This window comes from Diabrotica virgifera, chromosome 3 (assembly GCF_917563875.1).
Source record: "Diabrotica virgifera virgifera chromosome 3, PGI_DIABVI_V3a".
Taxonomy (NCBI): domain Eukaryota; kingdom Metazoa; phylum Arthropoda; class Insecta; order Coleoptera; family Chrysomelidae; genus Diabrotica; species Diabrotica virgifera.
The window spans coordinates 99613196-99640398 of record NC_065445.1 but is presented as its reverse complement, the minus strand read 5'-3'; the positions used below and the strand labels follow the sequence as shown (position 1 = coordinate 99640398).

Below are 27203 nucleotides of genomic sequence, written 5' to 3'. Positions count from 1 at the left end.
GTGTTGGGAACATATGGATGAGAAAGTTTTAGTCGATGGTAGATACACTGAAAAATATCCGCAAATATCCGATTTATTTAAAGATACGAAGAAGATACGACAACTCTCAAAAAGGTACGCAAATCGGATAATTATCCGCCGATTGGCAACACTCGTTCAGATGATTAACGAATTCGTGAGAGTCCTAGGAAGACAAGCAAGAGCGGAAACTGCCAGATTTGTTCATAAATATAAAAGAGGAAGGGTCATGTTCTGGGGAGGAAATTATGATCGGTAAAAAATCCTTTAATTGTCATCCAACCAACTTTTATAGCTGCCAGGTATGTTGATTTGGTTCTATAACTTGTAGTTAGGCTCCTGAGAGAAAATTTAATTTAAGTAGCATTAATTCGCTTAAAATAATAAAAAATAACAGATTATTCCATATAGGTTTGATTGAGTGTATTTTAATGTCCTTTAAACAGAAAACATGACATTTCTTTACTTAGTATTGTTATATAATAGGGATCTATGTAACAGTGCAGTGTTCATTGTTATTGGTAGCCTCTTATATCCCGGCGATTTTTCACAACCTACAGACATTGAGAGGGAATCAATATTTACGTATGGTAAGGGTTGCATCTCTGAAATAGGTCTGTTCTCCACTGGAATTGTAAAAGAGTAGGTACATATCCTCTACAATGTATAATAGAGTCACATGTGAGATCTTCTTCGTATTCTTCCTCTTTATAAGGAATTCTGCTTGTCCATTGGCGGATTGATACCTTTATGAAAGGTTGTCACTGCATCTTTTGCGAGGTCTGCCGATACTTCTGCCGATTGGTGATTTATCTCTTGCTATTTTGACCACACGTGTCTCCCCCCATGTTAATATAAGTGCACAGGAAGTACGAAAAACACTCGAAAAGGTGAAGAACACAAAAGCTGCAGGTAAGGATGGAATACCAAACGAATTACTGAAATATTGTGGAGCAGCAATGACAGAACAATTAACAACATTAATTAACAAAATCATAAAACACAATAAAATACCGGAAGAATGCAGAACGAGCGAACTAATTCTACTATTTAAAAAAGGAGATAAAAAGCAGCCAGAAAACTACAGAGGTAGGAACTTGTTAAATACTACCCTAAAACTTACAACTAAAATCTTACAAGACGTAATGAATCAGAAGATAAGTTTAGCAGATGAACAACAGGGTTTTCGTACTGGAAGATCGTGTACAGATGCAATATTCGTCCTAAAGCAAATTACTGAGAAATCACTAGAGTATAATAGACCAGCATTTCTATGTCTGATTGACTTAAAGAAAGCATTTGACAGAGTAAGACTCAAAGATGTAATCCATCTTCTGTATAATAGAGAAGTCCCTCTAGATATCATAAAAACTATTGAGAACATCTACCAAAACAACAAAATGGAAGTCAGAATAGATGGACAACTTACAGAACCTATAGATTAAATATAAAAAGATATAGGCAGCGGAATAAGACAGGGAGACTCATTGAGTCCTATGCTTTTCAATTTAATCATGGATGAAATCATCAAAAATGTCAACAAAGGAAGAGGATATAGAATGGGAAACAAAGAAGTAATTAATACTCTGCTACGCAGACGACGCAATATTGATAGCCCAAGATGAAGATAGTCTGCAAAGATTAGTCCACAGATTTAACATAAGAGCAGAAGAATTCAATATGACAATTTCATCTCAGAAAACCAAAACAATAGTAGGTAATCAGTAAAGAAACCAATCAGATGCAAAATAGAAATTGATGTTATCAGTATTGAACAAGTAATGGAAGTAAAATACCTTGGAATTACATTGTCAAGTTATGGAGACCTAGCCAAAGAAGTGAGAAATCAAGTACAAAAAGCGAATAGGTTGGCAGGATGCCTTAATAACACTATATGGCGAAACCGACATATTAATAATGAAATGAAGTCAAGAATTTATAAAGCCAGTGTAAGACCAATAATGACATATGCATCAAAAACAAGACGTGATACAGCCACAACACAAAGACTACTAGAAACGGCAGAGATGAGAGTACTGAGAAGAATTACAGGAAATACACTGAGAGATCGAAAGAGGAGCGAAGATATTAGAAGACAATGTAACGTACAGTGTATAAACGAATGGACTCTAAATATAAAAAAAGTATGGAACAACCACATAAACAGAATGTGGGAGACACGTGTGGTCAAAATATCACGAGATAAATCACCAATCGGTAGAAGTATCGGCCGACCAAACAAAAGATGGAGTGATAATCTTCCATAGAGGTATCAATCCGCCAATGAACAAGCAGAATTTCTTATAAAGAGGAAGAAGAAGAAGAAGAAGTATCTCCCCCATTCTGCTTATGTGGTTATTCCATTCTTTTTTTCTATTTAGTGTCCACTCGTTTATACACTATAGGTAACGTCACATTTTCTTCTAATATCTTTACTCCTCTTTCGACCTCTCAGCGTATTTACTGTAATTCTTCTCAGTACTCTCATTTCTGCCATTTCTTGTAGTCTTTGTTTTGTGGCTGTATCGGGTCTTGTTTCTGATGCATATGTTATTATCCACAGAGAACGACAGTTCTCACCAGTGGCGCACAACACCCCTACAAGCGACACTATATATACACGAAATTTTCGATTTTCTAAACCTGACTGAATTGAAAATTGGGCCAAATCCCATCTTAAAGTTTAGGAAAAGACTCGTCCATCCATATGTTACCTCTCCATTTTGGTCCAAGGGTGTGGATTTTACGGCCCTTCCCATTTAAGGCCTGTTTTTCGTTCTCGTCCCCAAAACTCCCAAAAATTTCAAAAATTTAAGCTCGACCTTTGCGGCTTCTGATAGCACAGATCATTACCTTTCCAACGCATGTTTAATTTTGAAAATCGGTTATACCATTCAAAAGTTATCGAGCTCAGAAATATGACTCAATTTTTATTTAAAAAATGGAAAATGTTTGTGGATATGTATGTATGTATGTATGTATGTATGTATGTATGTATGTGTGTGGAAAAGTTACACCGATCTGAATTTTTTTTTCTGTGTTTCAAGAAGGTGTGAGGGCCGATTCAGAACCGGTCTAATTTTTGACTTCTGACTACCCGTAAGCCAGCTAGAGGACTAGGTAGATACAAAATAGCATATTTTTTGGGCGTATATATCTTAGGTTCAAGGAAAGACAGGAAAACCGCAAATACACCAAATCAATAGGGTTGAGTTAAGCTTTCAAATGGCGTTTAAGCGATCAAGCTGAGACATACACACTGCTCACCATGGCCAAAAAACTGAAAGATTAAACTTTGAAAATTTTGGTTTTTCGACAATTACTCAAAATTTCAACCTACGAATTGCGCCAATAACTGAGCGTTTGTAGAAGGACTCAGGACGCGTCTAACGGTGTATACCTCATATCTGGGAAAATTCGAATTTTTAAGTTATAGGCTTCATAAGTATAATCAAATCTATTTCTTATGGGAAAAACGGTTTTTCAAGCTCAATAATTCCTGTAATACGTTCAGTTATCATACTCGATCTTGGATGCGTCAGATACTACTTGTCAATACGTTTCAAATTCATGTTTAGTGATCAACATCAGGTAAACCGTTCAGAAGTTATAGAGGTCCAAAAGTATAATTAGTCCAGGAACTGAAATTTTTCACTTCGCAATTTTTACAGAATGGATAGATTTGCTTGAAAATTTGACAATAAGTAGTGGATAGTCCAAGGATCAAAATCTATATGATGCCGAAAGACGCTTTTACCATGGGGTGGTTGCCACCTCATCTTGAGGGTGGAAATTTTTTATTATATTTTGACCGCAAATGCTGGTAAAAATATTAATTATAAGCAAAAAATGTTCATTATACATTTTTTTGATAAAATTAATAGTTTTCGATTTATTGGTTAGCGAAGCTGTTAGTTTTATATCGAAAAAATTACCAGAGAACGGCAGTTCTCGCCAGTGGCGCAGAAATACACCCCCCTACACGCAACACTATTATATACACGAAATTTTCAATTTTCTAAATCTGACTGAATTGAAAATTGTGCCAACTCCCATCTTCAAGTTCAGAAAAAGACTCACCCATTCATATGTCAACCATCCATTTTGGTCTAAGGGTGTCGATTTTACGGCCCTTCCTATTTAGGGTCTGTTTTTCGTTCTGGTCCCCAAAACTCCCAAAAACTTCGAAAATTTAAGTCCGACCTTTGCGGCTTCTAACAGTACTGATCATTGCCTTTCCAACGCATGTCTAATTTTGAAAATTGGTTATAACATTCAAAAGTTATAGAGCTTAGAAATGTGACTTAATTTTTATTTAAAAAAGGGAAAATGTTTGTGGATATATATGTATGTGTGTTTGAAAGTTAAACCGATTTGATATTTTTCCTCTGTGTTTGAAGAGGGGGTCAGGGCCGATTTAGAACCGGTGTAGTTTGTGACTTTTGACCACCCATAAGCCAGCTATAGGACTTGGTAGGTACAAAACGGCATATGTTTGGGGGTATATATATTCGGATCAAGAAGAGCCAGGAGAACCGCAAATACATCAAATTAATAGTGTTGACTTAAGCTTTCAAATGGTGTCTAAGCCGTCAGGATCAGACATATACACAGCTCAGTATAGCCGAAAAACTGAAAAACTAAACTTTGAAAATTTTGGTTTTTCGACAATTACTCAACATTTCAACCTACGAATTGCGCCAATAACTCAGCGTTTATAGAAGGACTCCAGACGAATTTAATGGTGTATACCTCATATCCCGGAAAATTTGAATTTTTTAGGTTATAGGCTTCATAAGTATGATAAAATCTATTTCCTGTGGGAAAAACGGTTTCTCAAGCTCAATAATTCCTGTAATAGCTTCAATTATCATACCTGACCTTAGATCCATCAGATACTACTGGTCAATAGGTTTTAAACTCATGTTTACTGATCAAAATCGGTTAAGCCGTTTAGAAGTTATTAAGCTACAAAAGTATAATCCAATTAACGATTATTCCCGAAATGGTTTATGTAGTTGTAGTGGTTACGACGCTAAATTTGATCTGGCAACGGGCAATCCGACTTCATTTACCGGCCATCTCAATTTTTTTTTCAATCTATTTCGAATAAAAAAAAATCTAGTGTACATTCGATGGACACTAGATCATTTGGAAGATAATGCAACAAAGGTGACCATTTATAAAGCTTGACGTGTAATAGAGAAACATTGCATTCAACTTCATACATTTAATTTATAAATAACTTTGAAAAACTCCTGATACAAGAATAAAAAACCGCTAAACGCCGTAAAAATGAGTGGCGCATAAAATATTCCAGCTACAAAAGATCTGATATGAATATTACGTGGCGCGAAAATGGATTTTCATTTGATGCAAAACAAAATTCTAGTTTTATTTTAAAAGATTTTTCCATAATATTTGCTAAATTTGAAGTAAACGCGCCACAAAAGAGTTTCAAAATTCAAACTGTATCAAAGTTACTCTTTTGTGGCGCGTTTACTTCAAATTTAGCAAATATTATGGAAAAATCTTTTAAAATAAAACTAGAATTTTGTTTTGCATCAAATGAAAATCCATTTTCGCGCCACGTAATATTCATATCAGATCTTTTGTAGCTGGAATATTTTATGCGCCACTCATTTTTACGGCGTTTAGCGGTTTTTTATTCTTGTTGGTCTTACACTGGCTTTGTACATTCTTGACTTTAATGATAATAACTTGACTTTGACAATTTAATGATAATAAGTCGGCTTCGCCATATAGTAGTATTAAAACATATTGCCAATCTATTTGCTTTTTGTACTTGATTTCTCCCTTCTTTGTCCAGGTCTCCATAGCTGAACAGTGCAATTCCAATGTAGTTTATTTCGTTCAATACTGATGCGCCATCAATTTCTATTTTACATGTGATTGGTTCTTTACTGATTACTATTGTCTTAGTTTTGTAAGATAAAATAATTGTCACATTGAATTCTTTTGCTCTTATATTAAAACTGTCTGCTAACTAATCTTTGCAGACTATTTTCATCTTGGGCTATTGGATCGACACCAAATAGTACATTAATTTAACAATATTATTTACAATATAAAATTTAGTTTCTTCTCTTGTTAAGGTGCCTTCTTCATTACTGAAGATTGGCTATAACTACAGCAAATTGCTCTCTATCTTGAGCGGTCCTTAGTATCGAATGTGTGTCCATATCTGTCCATTCTCTTACGTTCTTCAGCCAGGAGCATTTTCTTCTTCCTGAACCTCTTCTTCCTTCCAGTTTCCCTTCCATTATGAGTCGTTAAGAGTTGTATCTTTCTCCTGTGTAAATATGTCCTTGATAACTTGTGTTTCTGTTTTTTTACAATATTTAGGAGTTCTCTGTCAGTCCTCATTCTTCTCAGCACCTCGTTGTTGGTCACGTGCTCTGTCCAAGAGATCTTCAGCATCCTTCGAAGAACCCACATCTCAAAGGCTTCTAGACGTCTCATACTTGTAAGTCTGAGAGTCCATGTTTCTACTCCGTATAGCAATATGGAATAAATTATTAATGTTTTTACAAATTGATATCGGATATCCAACGATAAGGTTAGTGTTGGAAAATTCTCGAGAATGAAAAATCAGAGAATATTCTCGAGAATATTCTCGATATAAATAATTTTCTGAGAATGAACCCTACGACGCACTTAGGGATATTGTTAAAGATGAAATAGGGTATTAAAAATCATGAAAGTATATACAAAATTATGAGACTAAACAAAAACAACAGTGTTCTTTATATATAAACAAAATACAAAAACAACAGAGAAAACAAAATTTATTTGATAAAAAAATGAAAGTCTTAACAACAAATAATGCAAGTAATGGATGTGGCGATTTAATTAGAAAAACATGAGGTTTTCGGCTCAGAATCTATTTCTATCATTAGCTCATCCTGGTCATCTACATTCGGCATTTCAATGTACTAATGAGAAGTTGTGTGATTTTATTTTTCACGAGTCGTCAGGTCATGGATTGGTCTACGTCTAAAGGGGCATTTAGACGGGCTAGTTTTTGAAGCAATATGTTGCCGAAAATATATATTTGGTGTGTTTCTGGCAACATTACATCCATCTAATGAAAATATTGCCGTTTGACTGAGCCATGTGGCCAAAATTTTACTGGTATTTGAACACAATTGCAGTGTCTGATGCGTTGCCGATAAAGTCGAACTGCTGTGGAAAATTTTGCATGTTGCTCTGTATTTCCTCTTTATTTCCTGTACTCTGTTGAAATTTAATCTGGTTTTGCCTAAACATATAATAGTCCATGTGGTGAGACCGCTCCCGTCTGAAAAAAATTTCTGATTCGGTTTCTTTGTGGAATCCTATTCAAAAATGTCCCCTTTAAACAAATCTGAAGGGTGCCGGGCGGAATTTTTGGACAGAAATTGTTTAAACAATTTTTTTAAACAAATACAAAAGATCATGCTTTTTTGCTCTGGAGCATATATTTTTGGATTTTTTGGGTCAATCTAAACAAGAAAGGTATCTTGTAATTTTTCTCGGAAATTGATAGTTTTGGAGTTATAGGCGAATTAAAATCTGAAAAATGCGAAAATACGCATTTTCGAGGCTTAAAAACTCATATTTAAATTAGTATTTTTGAGGTTGCCAGATACTTAGATTGAAGACTGAACATTCAGCTTCAAGATTCTAAAGAGTGATCGCGTCTAACTTTAATTTATACCGTTGTTTTTTAATTGTTAAATATGCATGTTTATCCGATTTTTTGCCGGTGCGGCGCGCTCCATTTCAAAAATCTCCTGTTTTCATCCGAAAAATATTTTTTCTATATTCTTTGGGACATTCTAAATAAAATAATTTTCTTGACATTTTTCTGAAAAGTTAATAGTTTTTAAGTTATAAGCGATTGAAAATCCGAGAAATGACAAAAAACGCATTTTCGGATTTTAAATCGCTTGTAACTTCAAAATTATTAACTTCTGAGAAAAATGTCAAGAAACTTATTTTATTTAGAATGTCCCAAAGAATCTAGAAAAAGTATTTTTCGGAGGAAAATAGGAGATTTTTGAAACGGAGCGCGCCGCACCGGCAAAAAAATCGGATAAACACGCATATTTAACAATAAAAAAATAACGGTATAAATTAAAGTTAGACGCGATCACTCTTCAGAATCTGGAAGCTGAATATTTAGTCTTCAATTTAAGTATCTCAACTTCAATTTAAGTATATTCAAATTAAGTAACCTCAAAAATACTAATTTGAATATGAGTTTTTAAGTCTCGAAAATGCGTATTTTCGCATTTTTCAGATTTTAAATCGCCTATAACTCGAAAACTATCAATTTTTGAGAAAATTTACAAGATACCTTTCTTGTTCAGAATCACCGACAAAACTTAAAAATATATGTTCCGGAGCAAAAAAACGCGATCTTTTGTATTTGTTTAAAAAAATTGTTTAAACAATTTCTGCCCAAAAATTCCGCCCGGCACCCTTCAGATTTGTTTAAAGGGGACATTTTTGAATAGGAATGCACAAAGAAACCGAATCAGAAATTTTTCCAGACGGGAGCGGTCTCACCACATGGACTATAAAGAAAAGATGAATACGTGGTCAAATGAAATCACAATAAGGTTTATTAATGCAGTACATTTACGTCCAGAGTTGTGGAACTTGGCATACTTCTGGAACTATGAGATACATTGAAGAGTAGTGCACCCTGAATAAATACATTAAACTAAAACTGTTAGTATATATTATAAATAACAATTGCTAATCTTGTTGAGATTGGTATTGTATTTCTCATGTTTGATATTTCTTCTCTATTCGTGGCCCTATCATTATTTATTAAGAGTTCGAAATCACTTTTTGACATTCTTGTAAAATTCTTAAACAAATAATTGTCTAGCATTATTTCCATAGTTAAATTACTCATTGTTTCGCGTTTATTTAGAAAAGCCGTATCCACATTTTCCGTTTTTCATTTTTCTTTTTTATGTATCGTCTTAGCACGATTAAGGACGCACCAACTCTCAAGAGAATATTCTCGAGAACGAGAATATTCTGACTGAGAATATTCTCGAGAATATTCCCGTTCTCGAGAATATTCTCTTGAGAATATTCTCTTCTTACATCACTAGATAAGGTAGAGTTTATAAGGAATTTTTTCATTCTTTGAAAAGCGGACCTAGCATACTCTACGAGAACGTACTTCGACCTCGTTGTCTAGATTGTCTGTTATCCAGCAACCAAAATACTGGAATCTTTGTATGGGTTCTATCGGTTTGTTATGGATACGAATATTAATGTCGACATTTGGAGCACGTGTATTAGCCATTATTTTTGTTTTATTTGTGTTTATATTTAGCCCCAAGCTATCTCTCTCTGGTTATGACATTCAAAAGTGGTTCCAAACCCTTAGGACTGCCCGCAAGAATAACGGTGTCGTCTGCGTACCTATCTTTAGTTGTTTACGTACCTATTCTCAATTGCATTGCAGTTATTATTAAAGCAAAATAAACAGGACAAGATAAAAATAAACTATAATTACATTAAAAATTATAAAAATAAAAATGTATACCATTTTTATTCATTCAGTTGCGGTGCGAAACCAAAACTGTCTTAATTTTTACTCAGATCAGAGAGTGCAGCCAGCACTCTTATCGACGATTTCACCTCTTGTTAGAGGTTCATCAGAGACTGCATAAACTTAGTCTTTTATAATTACATTGTATATATACCTATGGTGTTTTTTAGTTAAAGAAAGATGTGTTGAAGCATGGCAAGGAATTAATTATATTGAATGTCTAAAAAGGACTTTCCCGATAGTAGTTTGGATGCAGGAATATCATTGGCCGCGTGATTTGATATCTGATGTTATTAGTGGCATAACAATAGCTATTTTACACATACCTCAGGTTAGTAAAATATATTTTCATAATGTATTGGGTCAATTAAATATTTAACTTCTTAATAAAACTGGCCACTATAGATGCGGAAAAAGATGTAAGTACTAAAAAGACTAGTTGTAACAAGAAACAAAAAATGAATGTGTGTGTACTTTGTACGCACATAAGAAGTTATATGTACCTACTTCTATTATATGATTTCAACGAAAGTAATATACTTTAAACAGTTTATTTATATTTTAAATTTATAATTTAAAAATTAAAAAAATAAAAGGACAAAACACACACATTGAAAAATTCCACAAAGAAATGATTTCTGAACAATAATTGCTGTCAAAGATTTTAACCAAATACGTATTTTCTGAAAAAAAAAATTATATAACAAATATAGGTACTTACAATCATAAAATGTATAAAAAAATAAAAAGACAAAAATTTGCATTGGGGATCGAACCCGCTTATATTAGGGTGCTTAGTTTTGAAATCAAAGCACCTTACCGGGTAACCACTTCCACATAGCCGTCATGTGGGAAGATTGACCAATTGAACGTTTAAACTTTTTGACAGTTCTGAATTTAATCAAATTAGTTTGATTTTTGTGGAATTAAAATATTAAAATACAACAAAATATAGAGTAACAAAGCAATATATTAGATGAAGATTGGTAGAAATTTTGTTGGTAATCAAATTATGTAGATAAATCAAAGCATTACCTACTTTAATAAGTAGGTAGGGGAGAGTAGGGTAAAGTGGAATAGCTACTTTGAAATCAAATAAATTTTACAATTTTCGAAATGAAATTCTGTAAAAAACATATTTTATTACATTAAAGTTTAAGATCATTATGTCGAAATATAAATTAAATTAAGTTAGTAAATTTTCTGTTATGCGTGGGTTTGTCAGGCATTGTCTCTTTTTCATTTTGCCCCGCATGGTTGGGTTAAGTGAAATAGTCTATAGTACGGTTTGAAATCGGGCTAGCTTCTTACTTGGCGCTTCTTTCTAATTTTTCCCGGATTTAATCCTCCGATTTAACGTAGCAATAGAAATTCCGTGTTGCATAGCATCTTGATTTTGGCAAAGGATGCCCGTTCGCAAAGATTTGATTCCAGATGTCATTGGCTCCACAGACTATTGGGTCGTTTTTCATTTATAATTTCGCATCTTGCACCTGGAAATACACATATCCTTTTTTATTGGTGGCAATCAAGTATAATAACATGTGGGGCAAAGTGCAACGATATTTACCTTTGCCCCATCTATTAACATTTCGCATTGCCCCAAATGGATTTAAAAGCAAACTTGTTCAGTAAAAATTTTTAACCCTAACCTAACAATCTATATTTCATATCAAAGATGGTTAAGTATGATTGCTTTTGTGTGTTGCTTTCAAAAATATGTTTAGTTAAATGAGATAGACTAATTAGCAATTACACTCACCTGCAGATTTTACAAATAGTAGCCCAAAAATATAAAAACAGTGATATTTTCAATAACATCGACAGACGACCGTTACAAAATGGTCGATAAGCACTAGCTACTTCTAAACATTTATTGCATTGTAAACAGTGATGGCTCTGTTTGCGAAAGAATTTGTTAACGAGCTATTTCGCTTTAAACCCACTATTTCACTTTACCCTTCCCTCCCTACATTTTACATTTTCCAAGTAGGTAGGTGCCTACTTATGTAATTTTTTATTACAATACTGAAACATTTACAATTACGTACCTATTGCTTTTAAAAACTATTTTAAAAAAAAGTCACTATAATTATAAACTTGCTTTTGTATCTGTCCTCACAACAATAAAAACTAATATACACAACATTGTTTGTTTATAGGGTGGCCATAAATGGTTTGGCTCAGACCGGGACATCGTAGTTACCGGGGGGAGGGTCCTCCGGTGAAGTTAATCCATGGAAATGGGTTGGTTTTTGAAACAAAACTTATTTATTACCTACAAGGTTAAAAACTTATAAATCATAGCAAATTCGTGTTTCTTCTTACACTAACAAAAAATGGCCCACTTCCACTTTAAACTTATTTTTAGTTTGAGGGTCCTGCCTGTTCATCAGATTCTTTTTCTTTTTCATACCAAAAGTATTTTTGGGAACTACTTATTTTTCTCAATGCGTCTTTGTTTTTCAAGAGCATCTCGTAAAATTGGTCGCAGGTGTATTTAAAGTTCACTCGAACCATCAACATTGAACTCATTGTTGTTATATGAAGTCGTGATTTCTCATTTGACCACAAGTTGTTCATGATGGAAAATACTCTTTCTACGGGAGCACTAGTTCCTGGCAAACACATAGCAAATTCGACCACTTTCAAAATAGTATCGTATGCAATATCCTTACTATAAAGCCTTGCGAATATTTGCTTCCATCGCTCTTCAACAGGAGTTTTTACTTTAGTTTTGTCCACTCTGTTCCATTCCGTTAAGTTTTCAGATACAATCTCCTTTACACACTGCCACTGGTCAAAGAGTTTGGTTTCTTCTTCTTCATCCTCAGATATTTTCTTGATCTGTGTGACATTAAAATTAGGTAGGCTGGTCTGGATATAACTCCATGACGGAACTGTTTGTAGCAAAATCCACTGCAAATTATGTACGCCTCCGAAGCTCAGTTCCCATTTTTCTAAATAGTCAACACAAGTTTTGTAAAACTTTTTCACTGTTTCTGTAAAGTCCTGGACATTTAGTTCTCCTTCTTCCTGTAAGTTTAATATAAGTGTTTTTACATTAGTAGGAATAAATCCCTCTTCCGCTCTAGATTTCAACACACTTTTGAGCGAGTTTATGCGCCAAGCAACTTCAGTAGCGGAGATATTGTCTTTCTCTATCTTCAAAACTGTGTCTTCAAAAGTTGAAATCTGGGATGTCGCAAACATCAGCCATGGTTTAAAACATGGATTTTCAAAAAGTTGGCTTAGAAAGTAAGGGCATTTATCCTGAGAAAGAAAGTAGGACTTCAGACCTTCAAATATCTTCAGAATCCGTGTAATAGATGGGCCAAGAGACAGAAAACGAGTGTTTCCGTGCTCTAATAACTTTGAATATTCCACCCCGGCGAAATCACAAAATTCGTTCAGTTCTTCAGTTCTGACAGTATAAATGTGGAAGTATTTATATACTTTAACTGCGAAACATTCAATATCAAACGGCAGACAATCTACGGATGTTTGAATGCAGTTGTGGACTATGTGGGTACCACATCCTACTCCGATTATTTCTTTCCCTAAACTATGTTGAAGATATCGCCACAAATTATTTTTCCCTTTTCTAGCGGCCCCACCAAAATTTGTATTAGTGTTTTCAGCACACATAGCTACTAATTTTTCCTTAAGGTTTTTGTTTTTTATTAGTTCCTCAAGCATTTTTCTCTGGGTATCAGATTGTTCGTTTGGAAGCAAAGAAAATGAAATCATTTTAACGTGGACTCCGGATAACGGCAAAAAATAACGAACAAGTACAGGAAAACATTTTTCTGCCTTTTTGTTTGATGCGTCTATGCTGAGAGAAATAGACCCACACGTACTCAATTCTTCGTCCACTTCGTTAATGGATAATGGAGCCAAGACATTACATACGATTGCCTCACTTTTTGTCTTTCCAGATGAATATTTTGGCTCATAAACCTTTTTAATGAGTTTGGAAAGACAGTCATTTGTCCTAAAGCTGTGTCCATGAACAACTGCATAGTAGGCGAACATGCCTTCTTGTGCAGATATTTTATCATCGGTGTCCTTTTTTAAGATGAAATTCTGTAAATTAGAAGAAGAGCTGACAGCTTTCTCAGCATCTTTATGTTTTTTCGTTTTTGTATGTTGGGTAATATCATTTCTTCCTCCATGAGCGACAGAAAAATGGACACCACAGGTTTTGCATAGTACTTTTGATCTGTCAGCGGTAGAAATGTCAGTTTTAATAAACTTAAATTCTCTCTCCAAATCTTCATTGAAAACACATAACCGTTTTTGTTTTTTTGAGAGTGACATTATTCGCAACACAAACACCAATTAATATTAATGATGACACTTTCACAAGTACGCTAAAACTGAGCAGCCATGCGACCGTATTCACCGAAAGAGAGACACAATACAACTGGCACTAAACTCATGCACGCACTGGCGACTAGACCTTTAGGTAGAGAATTTTGCACTTCTGTCGAATGTGCATGTCGGTAGGCGCACCTGACGGTACAGTGTACAGTCAACAAGAAAAGCTTCTCGTTCATCGCGAAGTACAGCCGATGCAACAAAACACGCATTAAGTAGCACATACACGATACATTTTCATGCACTTTTTAAAACTGTACTAGTTTTTTTAAGCTTTTATGAATTGCGATGAAACTATTAATAAATTATTATGGTAGGGGAGCAAAGTATGCTAAATGTGCAGTCACTCGAGCGCTTTGGGGACCTATTGGGTTGTGAAGAGTAGGTCCTAAAACCAAAAAAAGTTAGATAAAGTTTTCCATTTTACTGGGCGCTTGCCATTTTTTAATTTAATTTTCCATTTCCAACAATCGTTTTTTCCGATTATAGCGACATCTATCCATATTTCGAAAAAATGTTTCGAATAAAAGTTACTTATTTTTACATAAGGAATCCAAATCTGCAATAAAAAATGAGGGTTCCTATTTATGATTTTAAAGTAACCCCCCACCCCACATCCATGGGGGGTCGTGTTTGGTGCCATTCGACAGATTTTTCAAAAATATTGAATAAGTGTATTTTACAGTTTTTCGATCTGATGTTCATTTCGCGAAATATCGCGGGATTCGTATTTAAAATAATTAAATTTACCCCCACTCCTCTCCGTGGGAAGTCGTGTTTGGTGTCATTCGATAGATTTTTAAAAAATATTGAAAACATATTTTTTAGTTTTTCGATCTGTCATTCATTTCGCGAAATATTCGCTTTTTTCTTGTGATACTTTGGGACTCACCCATTTCCTTACGCCCGGCTCAAATCGTCAGATTTTTGAAATATACACTCTTTTGCATGTACTTAACTTACCTTATCTTAATCTGACAATTTCGAGTTTTTTTAAAGATAGATTTTTTTTTTCGGGCCCCCCTTAACGAACTCCCCTGTGTTAAGAGCCAATATATGGTAGAGGTACATCTGCAGGGTACCAGGTTTCTCCCCATATGCTAATCTGACGCGCTCGAGTAACTGCAAAAATCCCCGCTTGGGCTCCCCTACCATTATCTTTGTTAGTAAAAATATACATTTTTTTATTTTTGCGTGAAACCGGGACATTTTAGGGAATTTTCTGAAACCGACGGGACGCCCTCAAAAGCGGTCAAAACCGGGACTGTCCCGGCCAAACCGGGACGTATGGCCACCCTATTTGTTTACCCATAACCGACATATTGAAAAATTATTGACAGGTCGTTGTAATTGCCCAATTAGAGCCCGTATAACTTTTGAGCTGCGCCCAGGACCAAGACTTTTGATGAATTCGCGCACATATAAATTTACTCCCAACGCGCCTAAAGAAGTATAACTTCAAAAAGAATAATCAGTTATTATTGTTCTGAAGCAATTTCTTTCTGTCATTTATGTAATTTACTATTCTAATAGGGAAATAAGCCACAATTTAAGTTGAAAAATAATTTTATTGATGTTTCGACTTCCACTTCGGATGTAGTTATCGAAATACAAAATATAAATATTTCGATAAAGACATCCGAAGTGGAATAGTGGAGTCATTGAAGGTGGATATGAGCTATTACCTCCGATTTCGTTGAACCTCCATATATTTACATGAAAATTGGTGAGTGGTTAGAGGATATCTCAAGGAACAAAGGTGACATGATGCCAACTTGCGCTTTTACCCTGGCGGTGGATGCCACCCCTTCTCGGGGGTGAAAACTATTTTATTAAAAATAACCCCATACTTCGATAGAGGGACAAATTTCAAGCAAAATTTGTTATATAAAGTTATTAAAATAAATCAAAACTTTTTAAGTTATTAAAGATCAAAGATTTGAATTTTTCTTGAGAAAAATGCATGTTTTTAACCAATTTTTCATCAATAACTTAAAAAGTGTAAGTTTTTACAAAAAAGTTATAATTATCAAAATTGAAACTAATAAAAAATGAAATAAACTTCTTACAAGAAAAACCTTTAGTGTTAACTAAAAGTGAGTTATAGCTAATTGAATGTATATTTTTTTCGGCGAGTAAAAAACTCTAAGTATTCAAGCTGAAATAACGGGACATTGATGCATTTTATAACATAAACTTATTAAACATTTGTCAAAGTACTTAAAAATATCTATCAAATGAGCCCCCGAACATGTTGATAGCTTTAAAATTTATGCTCCAAAATTTTTTCAAAATTTATCGTTTAAAGATTTTTCCAAAAAATGTTATTGTTTTTTTTTTAATAACTCCGTTCGCGTTCATCTAAAAACTGTTTGAAAGTTAATTCCAAGTGCTATTTAAGCACGTTAAATCTAATCTTTTAAACCCTTTACTTTTTTAAAAATAAAAGATTAAATGGCCCCGGTTGCATGGTTACCACAGCAAAATTTAAGATTCAAACGTTTCTTTCTCGGTTATTTTTTACCCTATAGAAATAGAAAAACAGGTAAAATATTTGGCATAGAAAAAAATAAAATTTGGTTATATATAATTATTTACGTATATTGAGTATTTTTGGAGTATTATCAAAAGAATATGAGAATTACAATAATTTTAAAAATTATGATTTTTTTAAATTATATCTTTTTTTCAAAAATATGCATTTTAAACCTGTCAAAATTATCGAAAAAATTACTTATGCTAATATAAAGAAGCTCTTGTAGGGATTACTATAAAGCTTAATTTTTGTGGAAATGGCGCATGTTTTATTTTTCACTTTTTCCTAAAAAATTCGAAACGGTTCTTTTATTTTCATTATAACTTACTTAATTTTGACGCTATTACCATGTTCTGAAGCTCATTTGATAGGTATTCCGAAGTACTTTGACAAATGTTTAGCAGGAATATTTTATACATTGCATCGTTTTCCCGTAATTTAAGCTTGCATGCTTAGATTTGAGTACTCGTCGAAAAAAATACACATTCAATTGCCATTAACTCACTTTGAAATAACATTAGTTTAGTTCTTTATGTGAGAAATGTATTCAATTTTTTATTATCTTCAATTTCAGTAATAAAACCTTTTTTGCAAAAACTTATAGTTTTTGACTTATACGTGAAGAACCGATTTAAAACATGCATTTTTTTTACGAAAAAATAAAATCTTTGGTCTTTAGTAACTCAAAAAGTGTTGATTTATTTTAATAACTTTATATAACAAATTTTGCTTATAATTTGTCCCTCTATCGACTTATGGTATTATTTTTAATAAAATAATTTTCACCCCTGAGAAGGGGTGGCATCCACCCCCAGGGTAAAAGCGCAAGTTGGCAATATATTACCTTTGTTCTTTGAGGTATCCTCTAATTACTCACCAATTTTCATGAAAATCGATGGAGGTTCAACGATATCGGAGGTGAAAACCTTCAGTGACTGCACTAGAAGTGGAAACGACAATAAAATCATTTTTCAACTTAAATTGTGGTTTATTTCCCAAGTAGAATAGTATATCAGTTATTAAATACAAAAAATTAGCATGTAATTATTACATATTCTTCTTATTGTGCCGTTTTCTCTCAAAGGTTGGCTATCTAGGTAATTGTCAATAATTGTCGCTTTATTTTCGATTCCCGGCTAATTTTCCGGAAGAACCGCAGCACAATAGATGCAATTTTTATTATCAGGCAAATAGTAGAAAAGTCTATTGAATATGGAAAACCAGCCTACATGTGCTTTGTAGATTTAAAAAGTGCTTTTGACAGGGTGAGGCGAAATGATATCTTAAATTTATTACAAGCTGAACAAATAGACCACCAGATAATAAGGCTAAATAATGAAATTAACAAGAACAACAAGACCAGAGTTATAATGTCAACGGGAGAAACAGAACGCATAGAACTAAAAGGAGGAATCCGCCAAGGAGACTCGTTCAGCCCATTGTTATTCAATATGGTGATGAATAAAATAATTCACGAAGTAAGAAAACGACATGGATACCACATGGGAGCGCATAAAATCACGATACTATGCTATGCCGATGATGCAGTACTAATTGCTGATAACGAGGATGACCTACAAAGGCAGCTCTACACTTTCAATATCACAGCAAATAAACTTAATATGAGAATATCAGTGGAAAAAACTAAATGTATAGTGATAAGTAAAGAGCCCCGTAGATGCAAGTTAGAAATAGATGGCAAAATTGTAGAACAAGTAATGAAATTCAATTACCTAGGAGTAGAGATCACTAGTGACAGGAATATAAGAACAGAGACCACAACACAAGCAACAAAAGCGGCAAGAGTAAGTGGCTGCCTCCGAGAAACCATATGGAGAAACAAATATCTGACCACGGAACGCAAAATAAAAGTATACAAGACAACAATAAGACCTATCCTAACATATGCAGCGGAGACAAGGACCGATACAAGAAAGACGAAACAACTAATCAACAATATCGAAATGAAAGTAAGTATTAAGATCAATAGCGGGCATATCATTAAGAGACAGACAAAGCAACAGAAGTATACGAGAACGATGCAAAATTAAAAACAAGAAAGAAAAACTGGAACAAACATGAAAACCGAATGAAACCAGATAGATTAGCGAACATCTGTCAAAACAACAATACTCTGGGCTAATTAGCAAAATTCATAGAAAAGTTATTTACCAGCAATTTTATTGCTGGAATCGAATTATAAGATCCTTCATATTGATAATATAGGTATGCAAAGTCCGCAGATAGTGTGCTACTTTTTTTATAAACAAAATGGCGCCGACAAATCGTATTTTTTTCAATTATTGCTCTATAACTCCGAAGATTTTAACTTTACAACCAAAACACTCAAATAAAAATTCACCGCAATTAAATTATGCATAGAGATATGTTTTTCACGATTTGCTCCGACGAAAATTTTCCTCGGAAAATGCGGGTTTTCCTAACAAAAACTCTAATTTTCAAATAAAGTTTTAGGTAACTAATTATTAATCAATAATTAAATAACTTAGTGACATCAAAGCTTTCTTGGTATAGATTGTAATTCCAGAAGCCGGTGAAAATTAAACGAATATTTTAGCAACAATTCAATTGTTAATTAACAATTTATGATCGCAATAAAAACCAAGATAATCATGATACATTGATCAAACTTATAAAGATTATAAAGATGAGATGCTTATTTAATATTTTATCGACAAAATATAAATTTTTCTTTTTTTTGCATAATCTTTAAATTTTGAAAAAAAAAATAGTTATAATACGCTGGTCTAATTAGTAAAGCACAAAGAAAGGTTATTTACCAGCAATTTTATTGCTGGAATCGAATTATAAGATCCTATATATTATTAATATAGGTATGCAAAGTCCGTAGATAGTGTGCTACTTTTTTATGAACAAAATGGCGCCGACAAATCGTATTTTTTTCAATTATTGCTCTATAACTCCGAAGATTTTAACTTTACACCAAAAACACTCAAATAAAAATTCACCCCAATTTAATTCTGCATAGAGGCATGTTTTTACCGATTTGCTCCGAAGAAAATTTTCCTCGAAAAATGTGGGTTTTTCCAACAAAATCTCGAATTTTCAAATAATTTTTTTGGGCCAGCAATTATTTATTAATAATTATATAGCTTAGTGAAATAAAAGCTTTCTTGGTATAGATTATAAATTCAGAAGTGAAAATGAAACGAATATTTTAGCAACAATTCAATTGTTAATTAACAATTTACAGTCGCAATAACAACCAAAATAATCATGAGACATTGATCAAACTTAAAAAAGATTATAAAGGTGTGATGCCTATTTAATATTTTGTCGACAAAATATAAATTTTTCATTTTTTTGCATAATCTTTAAATGTTTAAAAAAAATTGTTAAAAACAAATTAACATTTCTCAGAAATTGTTTATTATATTCTAATTTTAAAAAATACTTAAAATGCGTATTTCATAGGTCTTGAAAATGAATGCTTTAAAAAATTTTTCCAACCATTTGCAAAAAAGTTATGAAACAGCAAAGTAAATATACGATTGCTCCGTTGTTTATAATTTGTTTTAATTGTTTCAAAGCTTAAAAGTGAGTCTATGGTACAATCTAATTACTCACAAAGAATGTCAAAAATTAGTGCAATGGTTATATTTTAATCAAAGATTAAAAATACTTTTTTTGTAATTTTTAGCGCAAAAGTAGGCCTGATACAGAGTCGGAGCTAAAATGTTCACTCGAAGCGACAGACACGCAGCATACATTATTTATTAAAAGTGTACGTCGCGCGGCCGTCGGTCGTCGCTCTGAGTGAAAATTTTAGCTACAGTACTGTATTATTCTACTTTCGCGCGTGTAAATTACAAAAAAATATATTTATAATCTTTAATTAAAATATTACCATTAAACTTATAATCGATATTTTTTTGTAAATAATTAGCTTGTACTTTAAGCTCACTTCTACGCTTTGAAAGAATTAAAAAAAATTATAAACACCGTAGTAATCGTATGTTAATTTTGCTGTTTCATAACTTTTTTGCAAATGGTTGCAAAAAAGTTTTAAAGCATTCATTTTCAAGATATTTAAAATGCGCATTTTAGCTATTTTTTAAAATTATAATATAATAAAAACTTTCTGAGAAACGTTAATTTGTTTATAACTATTTTTTTTAACATTTAAAGATTATGCAAAAAAATTAAAAATTTATATTTTGTCGAGAAAATGTTAAATAGGCATCTCATCTTTATAAGATTTCAAAGTTTGATCAGTGTATCATAATTATTTTGGTTATTATTGCGACCGTAAATTATTAATTAACAATTGAATTGTTGCTAAAATATTTGTTCAATTTTCACCAGCTTCTGGAACTATAATCTAAACCAAGAAGGCTTTTAAGTCACCAAATTATTTAATTATTGGTAGATAATTACTTATCTAAAACTTTATTTGAAAATTAAAAATTTTGTTGGGAAAACCCGCATTTTCCAAAGAAAATTTTCGTCGAAGCAGATCGGGAAAAACAAGTCTCTATGCAGAATTTAATCACAGTGAATTTTTATTTGGGTATTTTTGCTGTAAAATTAAAATCTTCAGAGTTATAGAGCAATAATTGAAAAAAACACGATTTTCGTGCGCCATTATGTTTATAAAAAAAGTAGCACACTATCTGAGGACTTTGCATACCTATATTATTAATATATAGGATTTTATAATTCGATTCCAGCAATAAAATAACTTTTCCCAAAAATGGCCTATTCTCCGATAATCATCCCAGACTACAAGCAGTATAGCAGAAGACACGTTGGAAGGCCGCCGAAAAGGTGGAAAGACAATGTACAGTCAACAACAACTGAAACAGAATAAGAGGCAGACAAACAGGAGTAATCCTAGTCGCGCGAAGAAGAAGAAGAAACAGCTACAGAAAATATTACTGCGGATGAGTGCTCAAACCATCTCATACCTTTCAGCCACGATATCTGACGCCTTCCTACTGATCTTTTGCTCTGTACTTTACCTTCCAATATGATTTGAAGTAATTCATATCTTTCACCTCTCAACACATGCCCTAAATATCTATTGTCTAACCGATTCTGCTCTATTTAATTATGCTTATTAAATATTTTTGTGTACTTACTCATCCTCCGAAGTACCGCATTTTTGGTAATTTTTGTACCGACGGAATTCTCAGCATCGATCATATAGTAAATACTTACTTTTTGAGTTCTTTGCGAAAACCCGTCTGAATACATGTTTTTTGTTTGTTGAGAAATAAACGTTTTCACTCACAAATAGGTAACTGGAAACTATTGACATGAAAAAACTCTACAGAATGAAAGTGACTTAGAATTAGTTCATTTATCCATTTCCGAATTTATCTTGAACGTATATTTTTTCACCCCCCGAAAATGAGTGGTTTTCATCCCCCAAGTAAAAGCAACCGCGATCTTAAGTAAAGTTAACGTCATTTAAAAGGTTAGGTCTTAGATTAACACCTACTTTAAGATGGTTTTTTGAACAATTTATGGGACGAGGAATAACCTTAAAAACGGTCAGAAACCGGTATTTAGCACTTTTAGGTCAGGAAATCTCAGAAACCAACGCCAATTTTTGCAATTGGGAGCTCAGATTCAAATTCGTCTGGAAATTACAAGCATTTCATATAATTGCTCCAACTCTGAATAATTATTATTAATGGAGTAAATTGTAATTAAAGTTGATGAAAATCACATTTTTGAAGTCCATAAAACTGTCGTTCACAAATACTATTAGTCTAGTTTGCTACTGAAACAGCTTAACCCAACGTAAGTTAAGGATTAGAGGAACTATACACTTTTGTACTTGTATTGTACGACTGACCAAATTATACCTACTCTATTATCTACAAGATAAGAGTAAGCTTCTGCCTTAATACATGAAGACAGTTTTGTGAACTGGCCATTCACAGAATCTCTTTTCTCTCTTTAACTCATACATCCCCATTTGATTAGATTTATTTATATCAATTTATGCCGTTAATAATCAAAATTCAGAGTTGGCGCAATGACATGAAATGATTGTAGTTTCGAGACGAATCTATTCATATAAATTTTATTTCATTTGAGTGACATTATCAACATAGTTTTTGACAATATGTATCATCAGTTGATTATATTGGTACTCAATATGAAACTGGAAGGCCTTATCCGATGAAACTTATTCCGCGCTCTGAAGGGCACTAAGAATTATGAGAAAGAAGAATATGTGCGGTGTCCTTTTGTCATAAAGTTTTAAAATTAGTAATATTGGACAGGAGTAACCTTGTTTACCGCTATAAATAAAATTTTTACGATCATCATTCTTAAATGATTAACAAACAAGGTTGAATTTAGAGCTAATCAAGCAGGCTTTATACCAGAATTATCCTGCATAGACCACACTAATACTGTGAGGGTAATAATGGAACAACCGGTTGAATGGAACACACCCCTATACATGGTTTTTATTGATTTCGAACATGCCTTTTGACAGCTTATCTCATGCTGCTATATGGAAAATATTAGAGCTAAGAAACATAGAGCGTAAAATAATTTCCATTAAAAATTCACTGTACACTGAGGCAAAATGCAGCGTGACACGCAATGGGATCAACAGTGACGAATTTGACGTACTTACTGGAGTCAGACAGGGGTGTGTACTTTCTCTGTTTCTTTTTAACATAGCTATAGACTATGTTCTCTCCAAACTAGACTCGCGACATAAGAGAGATACAATGAACATTAACCACATGCCTAAGCGATCTAGAATACGCCGACGATATCTGCCTATTAGGACAGAAGGTTCCAATATGTGGCTGATCAATTGGAAACACTGAAGCCAATAAAATACGTTTGAAAATCAATATTAGTAAAACCAACTCCATGAGAATAAATGCAATGAACAACACGCTAATTACTATCGACAAAATGCAGATTGAAGATGTAGAAAGCTTTACGTATCTTGGAAGTGTCATAACAGAAAACAGAGGTACAGAAGATGATAATTGTATGAGGATATGAAAATCTCAACAAACATTCAGCATGCTCAATAGGGTGCATCGAAAAAGGCGAAAAAAAAATTTTTTTTGCGATGGAAAAGTAATACCTCACAAAATTACCCAATCAACTGTTAAGTATTTTGGTAAAATTTTTTCGAAATTGGAAAATATCTTCTGCCCCTCCAAGACAATTAAAAATTTTGAAAAAATGTTAACAGACTAAAAAAAATTTTATTTCGAAACGAAAATGTAATAGCTCACAAAAGTTGCCTAACACACTATTTAGTATTTTAGTAAAATTGCGTTGAAATAAAAAAATATTTTCTGCCCCCCACGGCAACTAAAAATTAGAAAAAATACATTAATATACGAATTTCTTTTGTAAGGAAAATGTAATACCTTATAGATTATAGAACTTGAATAAATAAATTCGGTTTAAATTGGAAAATATTTTCTGGTTTCACAAGGCCATTAAAAATTTTACTTTAAAAGAAAAGTATACTAAAACATTCTTTTTATAACAAAATAGCCTAACTTATCCGTCTCCCTGACGTCACCTAAGTTTTTTAATACTAAAATAAATATAAAGCAAAGTACAAAATTAGGTATATAAATATTACAAAAAAATATGGTAAAAGCATTCTATTCGAAGATGCCTTCCGATTTAGCCTTAAAGTGAGGCATAGTTTTTCTGGAATCATTTCGAGTTTTTATAAATCCATCCCTCGAATACGCCCCACAAACTGCTAGAGAAGCTTGTGTCACAAACTTGACACATCGTTCTACACATTGTTTGTGGCAGTGATATTTCTCAATCTCAATGTTAAAAGGGTCTTTAGGATTCTTAATAAAATCTCGCAGATTGTCACCCGAAAATCTAGAGAATATAGGTGGTTCTGTAAGGTGATATTCTTTTTAGTTAATTAACTAAGTAGTCGTTTGAATCAAAATTTTTATAGGAGAAAGTTTGAAGACCCTCACGTTTTTTGATTTGATCACTGGCAAACTTTTTTTGATGTCCAAGGGAAAGATCATTTGAATGTCGCAGACATATAAACCACTGAAGCGGTTTTTTAAGATGTTTTTCTAACAGCCGTATTACATCACCCTTAACGCCAGTACTTACGACTGTTTCGTTACATGCAATAGCTGGATTTGATACTTTCTAATATACCAGAAATATTTACACCCATATCTGAAATATTTACACCCTGGCACATGCACAAGTGTTATGCGTTCTTCCACGATCGATTGACCATAAAACTTGGTACTGTTTTTTACTTGAGCTAAAGTTTTGTCTTTGCGTCGGTAACGTTCTTCTTTTACCGTTGTTCTCTCTGATTATATAATTTGTTTCTGTTTTCCCTATCAATCAAGCTTATCACCATTTTTCTGGGCCCTCTTTGATTTAATAGAAATTCGCGCTCATCCAGAAGCACTTTTTGAGATTTGCTACAAAGACAATTAATCAGAGTGCCACATTTGCATGCTGCAAGATTGAAACGTGTAGTTTTACTTTTGCTTTACTAAAATTCACTGTTTCACCTGTTCTTAAATGGTTTCATAAGTTTCATAATATTTGTCATGATAGGCTTTTAAAAGCTGAATAATTCTTGTATGTTAAATTATTGAAATTAAAGCCTTTTTCCGTATTTCCTCCAATTTAATTGCAGCCTGTTCGGCAATACCAGAAAATTCTGGCTCTTTCTTGCTGAGTTTTTATCCTCTTGCAACCACAAAATTTCATCGCTTGTTTGTAGGTTTGCCTATTACCTATTTCGGTAAATCATTTTCAGGTATATTTGGCGGTTGCCCAAAAATGGGGCGGTCCACAGCACATCTTGTTTTTATTCCCAATGGTCCTGGTTTATCTCTTTTAAAAATCTTTAATTTACAAACAACAATAATAACAAAGTAAGGCATCGCACCAAACATAACTAAAAATTACACGCACGAACTCACGAAGCGGGACATTTCGAAGGGGTTGGGGAGACTGAAAAGACAAATAAAACATAAATATCGTTTAAATTTGTAATTGACAACATTTTAAGTTTTCTTTAATTCATCTTAGATCGAGATTTTATTCCAAATAATATAAATTGAAATTTCCATTTAATAAAATTCAAGGTCGTTGGGGGTGGGGGGGGGGGGGGGGAGGGTGCTTAGAAAATTCGCTTAGAAGAAAAAATTAAAAATACTAATATGCTGAAAAATAACACTAGCAACTTTTTCACGCTATTAGATATAACATTTCCAACTTTTATTTTTTCGATGCACCCTAATGCTCAACCCTGTTTGGATCTCTGACGAGTATAGTACCAGGACAAAGATCAGATTATTCCAGTGAAATGTCATGTCTGTTCTACTCTACAGATGCAAAACCTGGAAAGTGACAAAAACCCTTGCAGACAAACTGCAGGTCTTTGTTAACAAATTTCTACGAAGAATTGTTCGTATTTTCTGGCCAAACATCATCAACAACGAAGATCTACTACACCTGACCCAACAAAAGAGGGTAGAAAATGGAATAAAGGCCAGAAAGTGGGGTTCGATCGGTCACACACTCCGTAAAAATAGTTAGAGTAATACAAAGGCTGCACTAAAGTGGAATACCCAAGAAAAAGAAAAAGAGGTCACCCACAGGGCCGGATTTAAGGGGTGACAGGCTGGGCAGCTGCTCGGGGCCCCCACAAAGCCACAAACTCAAAAATATCAGCAAATTATTCACATAGCATAATTTTTGTTTTATACAAACACTTGAGCCGTCCACTCTCTAAATTTAGTTGCAAAAGCTTGAGTGTTGTTCTGCTGCTACAGTATTATCTAATTTCTTAGAAGAACTATATGTATTTTCACTTCCTCTACATATAGATGCAACTTGTTAATCAAATGTTTAAAAGCTGCATCTTTAAGCGACAGCAATGCAGACCGTGGCAGAAATATTATTGTTCCGAAAAGAGTAAATACTATTAGATGGTTATCCAGAAGTGATACCGCAAAAGCACTAGTTAAATATTATAATCAGACTAAAGCAGACTTATCCAAAATTTCAGAGGCAACAATTTAAAACTCGTAGCAATACAAATTGTTTGTATAATCGAATGTGCTTACTGTAAACAGGAATATTTGCAATATTTTGGAATGAAATCTTAGAGAAAACAAACAGTCCAAGTCGTATTCTCCAAGATCCAAATATTGCCCTTAATTCAGGAGTGGCAACACTTAGATCACTTAAAGAATTTATACAGTCAAGACGTGACAATTTCAAAACATATGAGACGCGTGGCGCGATGGTAAGCGGAAGTCAAGACTATTCGTCACATAGAAAATGACTACGGAATATTGGACTGACTCCACTGGATTATGGAACATCTCAAGAGACTGAAATGACATCAGAGAAATTTAGGACTCAAAATTTTATCGCTATTATAGATCATCTCATTACCTCTTTAAGTTAAAGGCTTTCTGCATATGAATCCATTCATTCCAATTTTGGATTTTTACATCATTTAGATATATTTTGGTCATGCATATATCTACAATATTTTGGCCATGTTATGTGACACCCAGAGAGACATAATATACTTCATTTAATAATACAAGGCAAGGTAGACGGAAGAAGAGGGGCAGGTCGAAAAAGAACGTCATGGCTTAAAAACCTGAGAGAATGGTTTAACAGATCCTCTAC

At 33.3% G+C, this 27203-nt stretch overlaps 2 protein-coding genes across 2 annotated transcripts in view; one reads left to right on the top strand and one right to left on the bottom strand.

Annotated features, from left to right (window-relative positions):
• Positions 1–27203, bottom strand: part of LOC126881218 (farnesol dehydrogenase-like) — a 378698-nt gene that overhangs the window by 27181 nt on the left and 324314 nt on the right. The window lies entirely within an intron of this gene.
• The window catches only part of LOC126881214 (prestin-like), a 117704-nt gene that overhangs the window by 5207 nt on the left and 85294 nt on the right, over positions 1–27203 (top strand). Inside the window, exon 3 of the mRNA XM_050645325.1 lies at positions 9769–9929. Coding sequence (XP_050501282.1) covers positions 9769–9929 — 161 coding nt within the window. The remainder of the gene's footprint in view (positions 1–9768; positions 9930–27203) is intronic.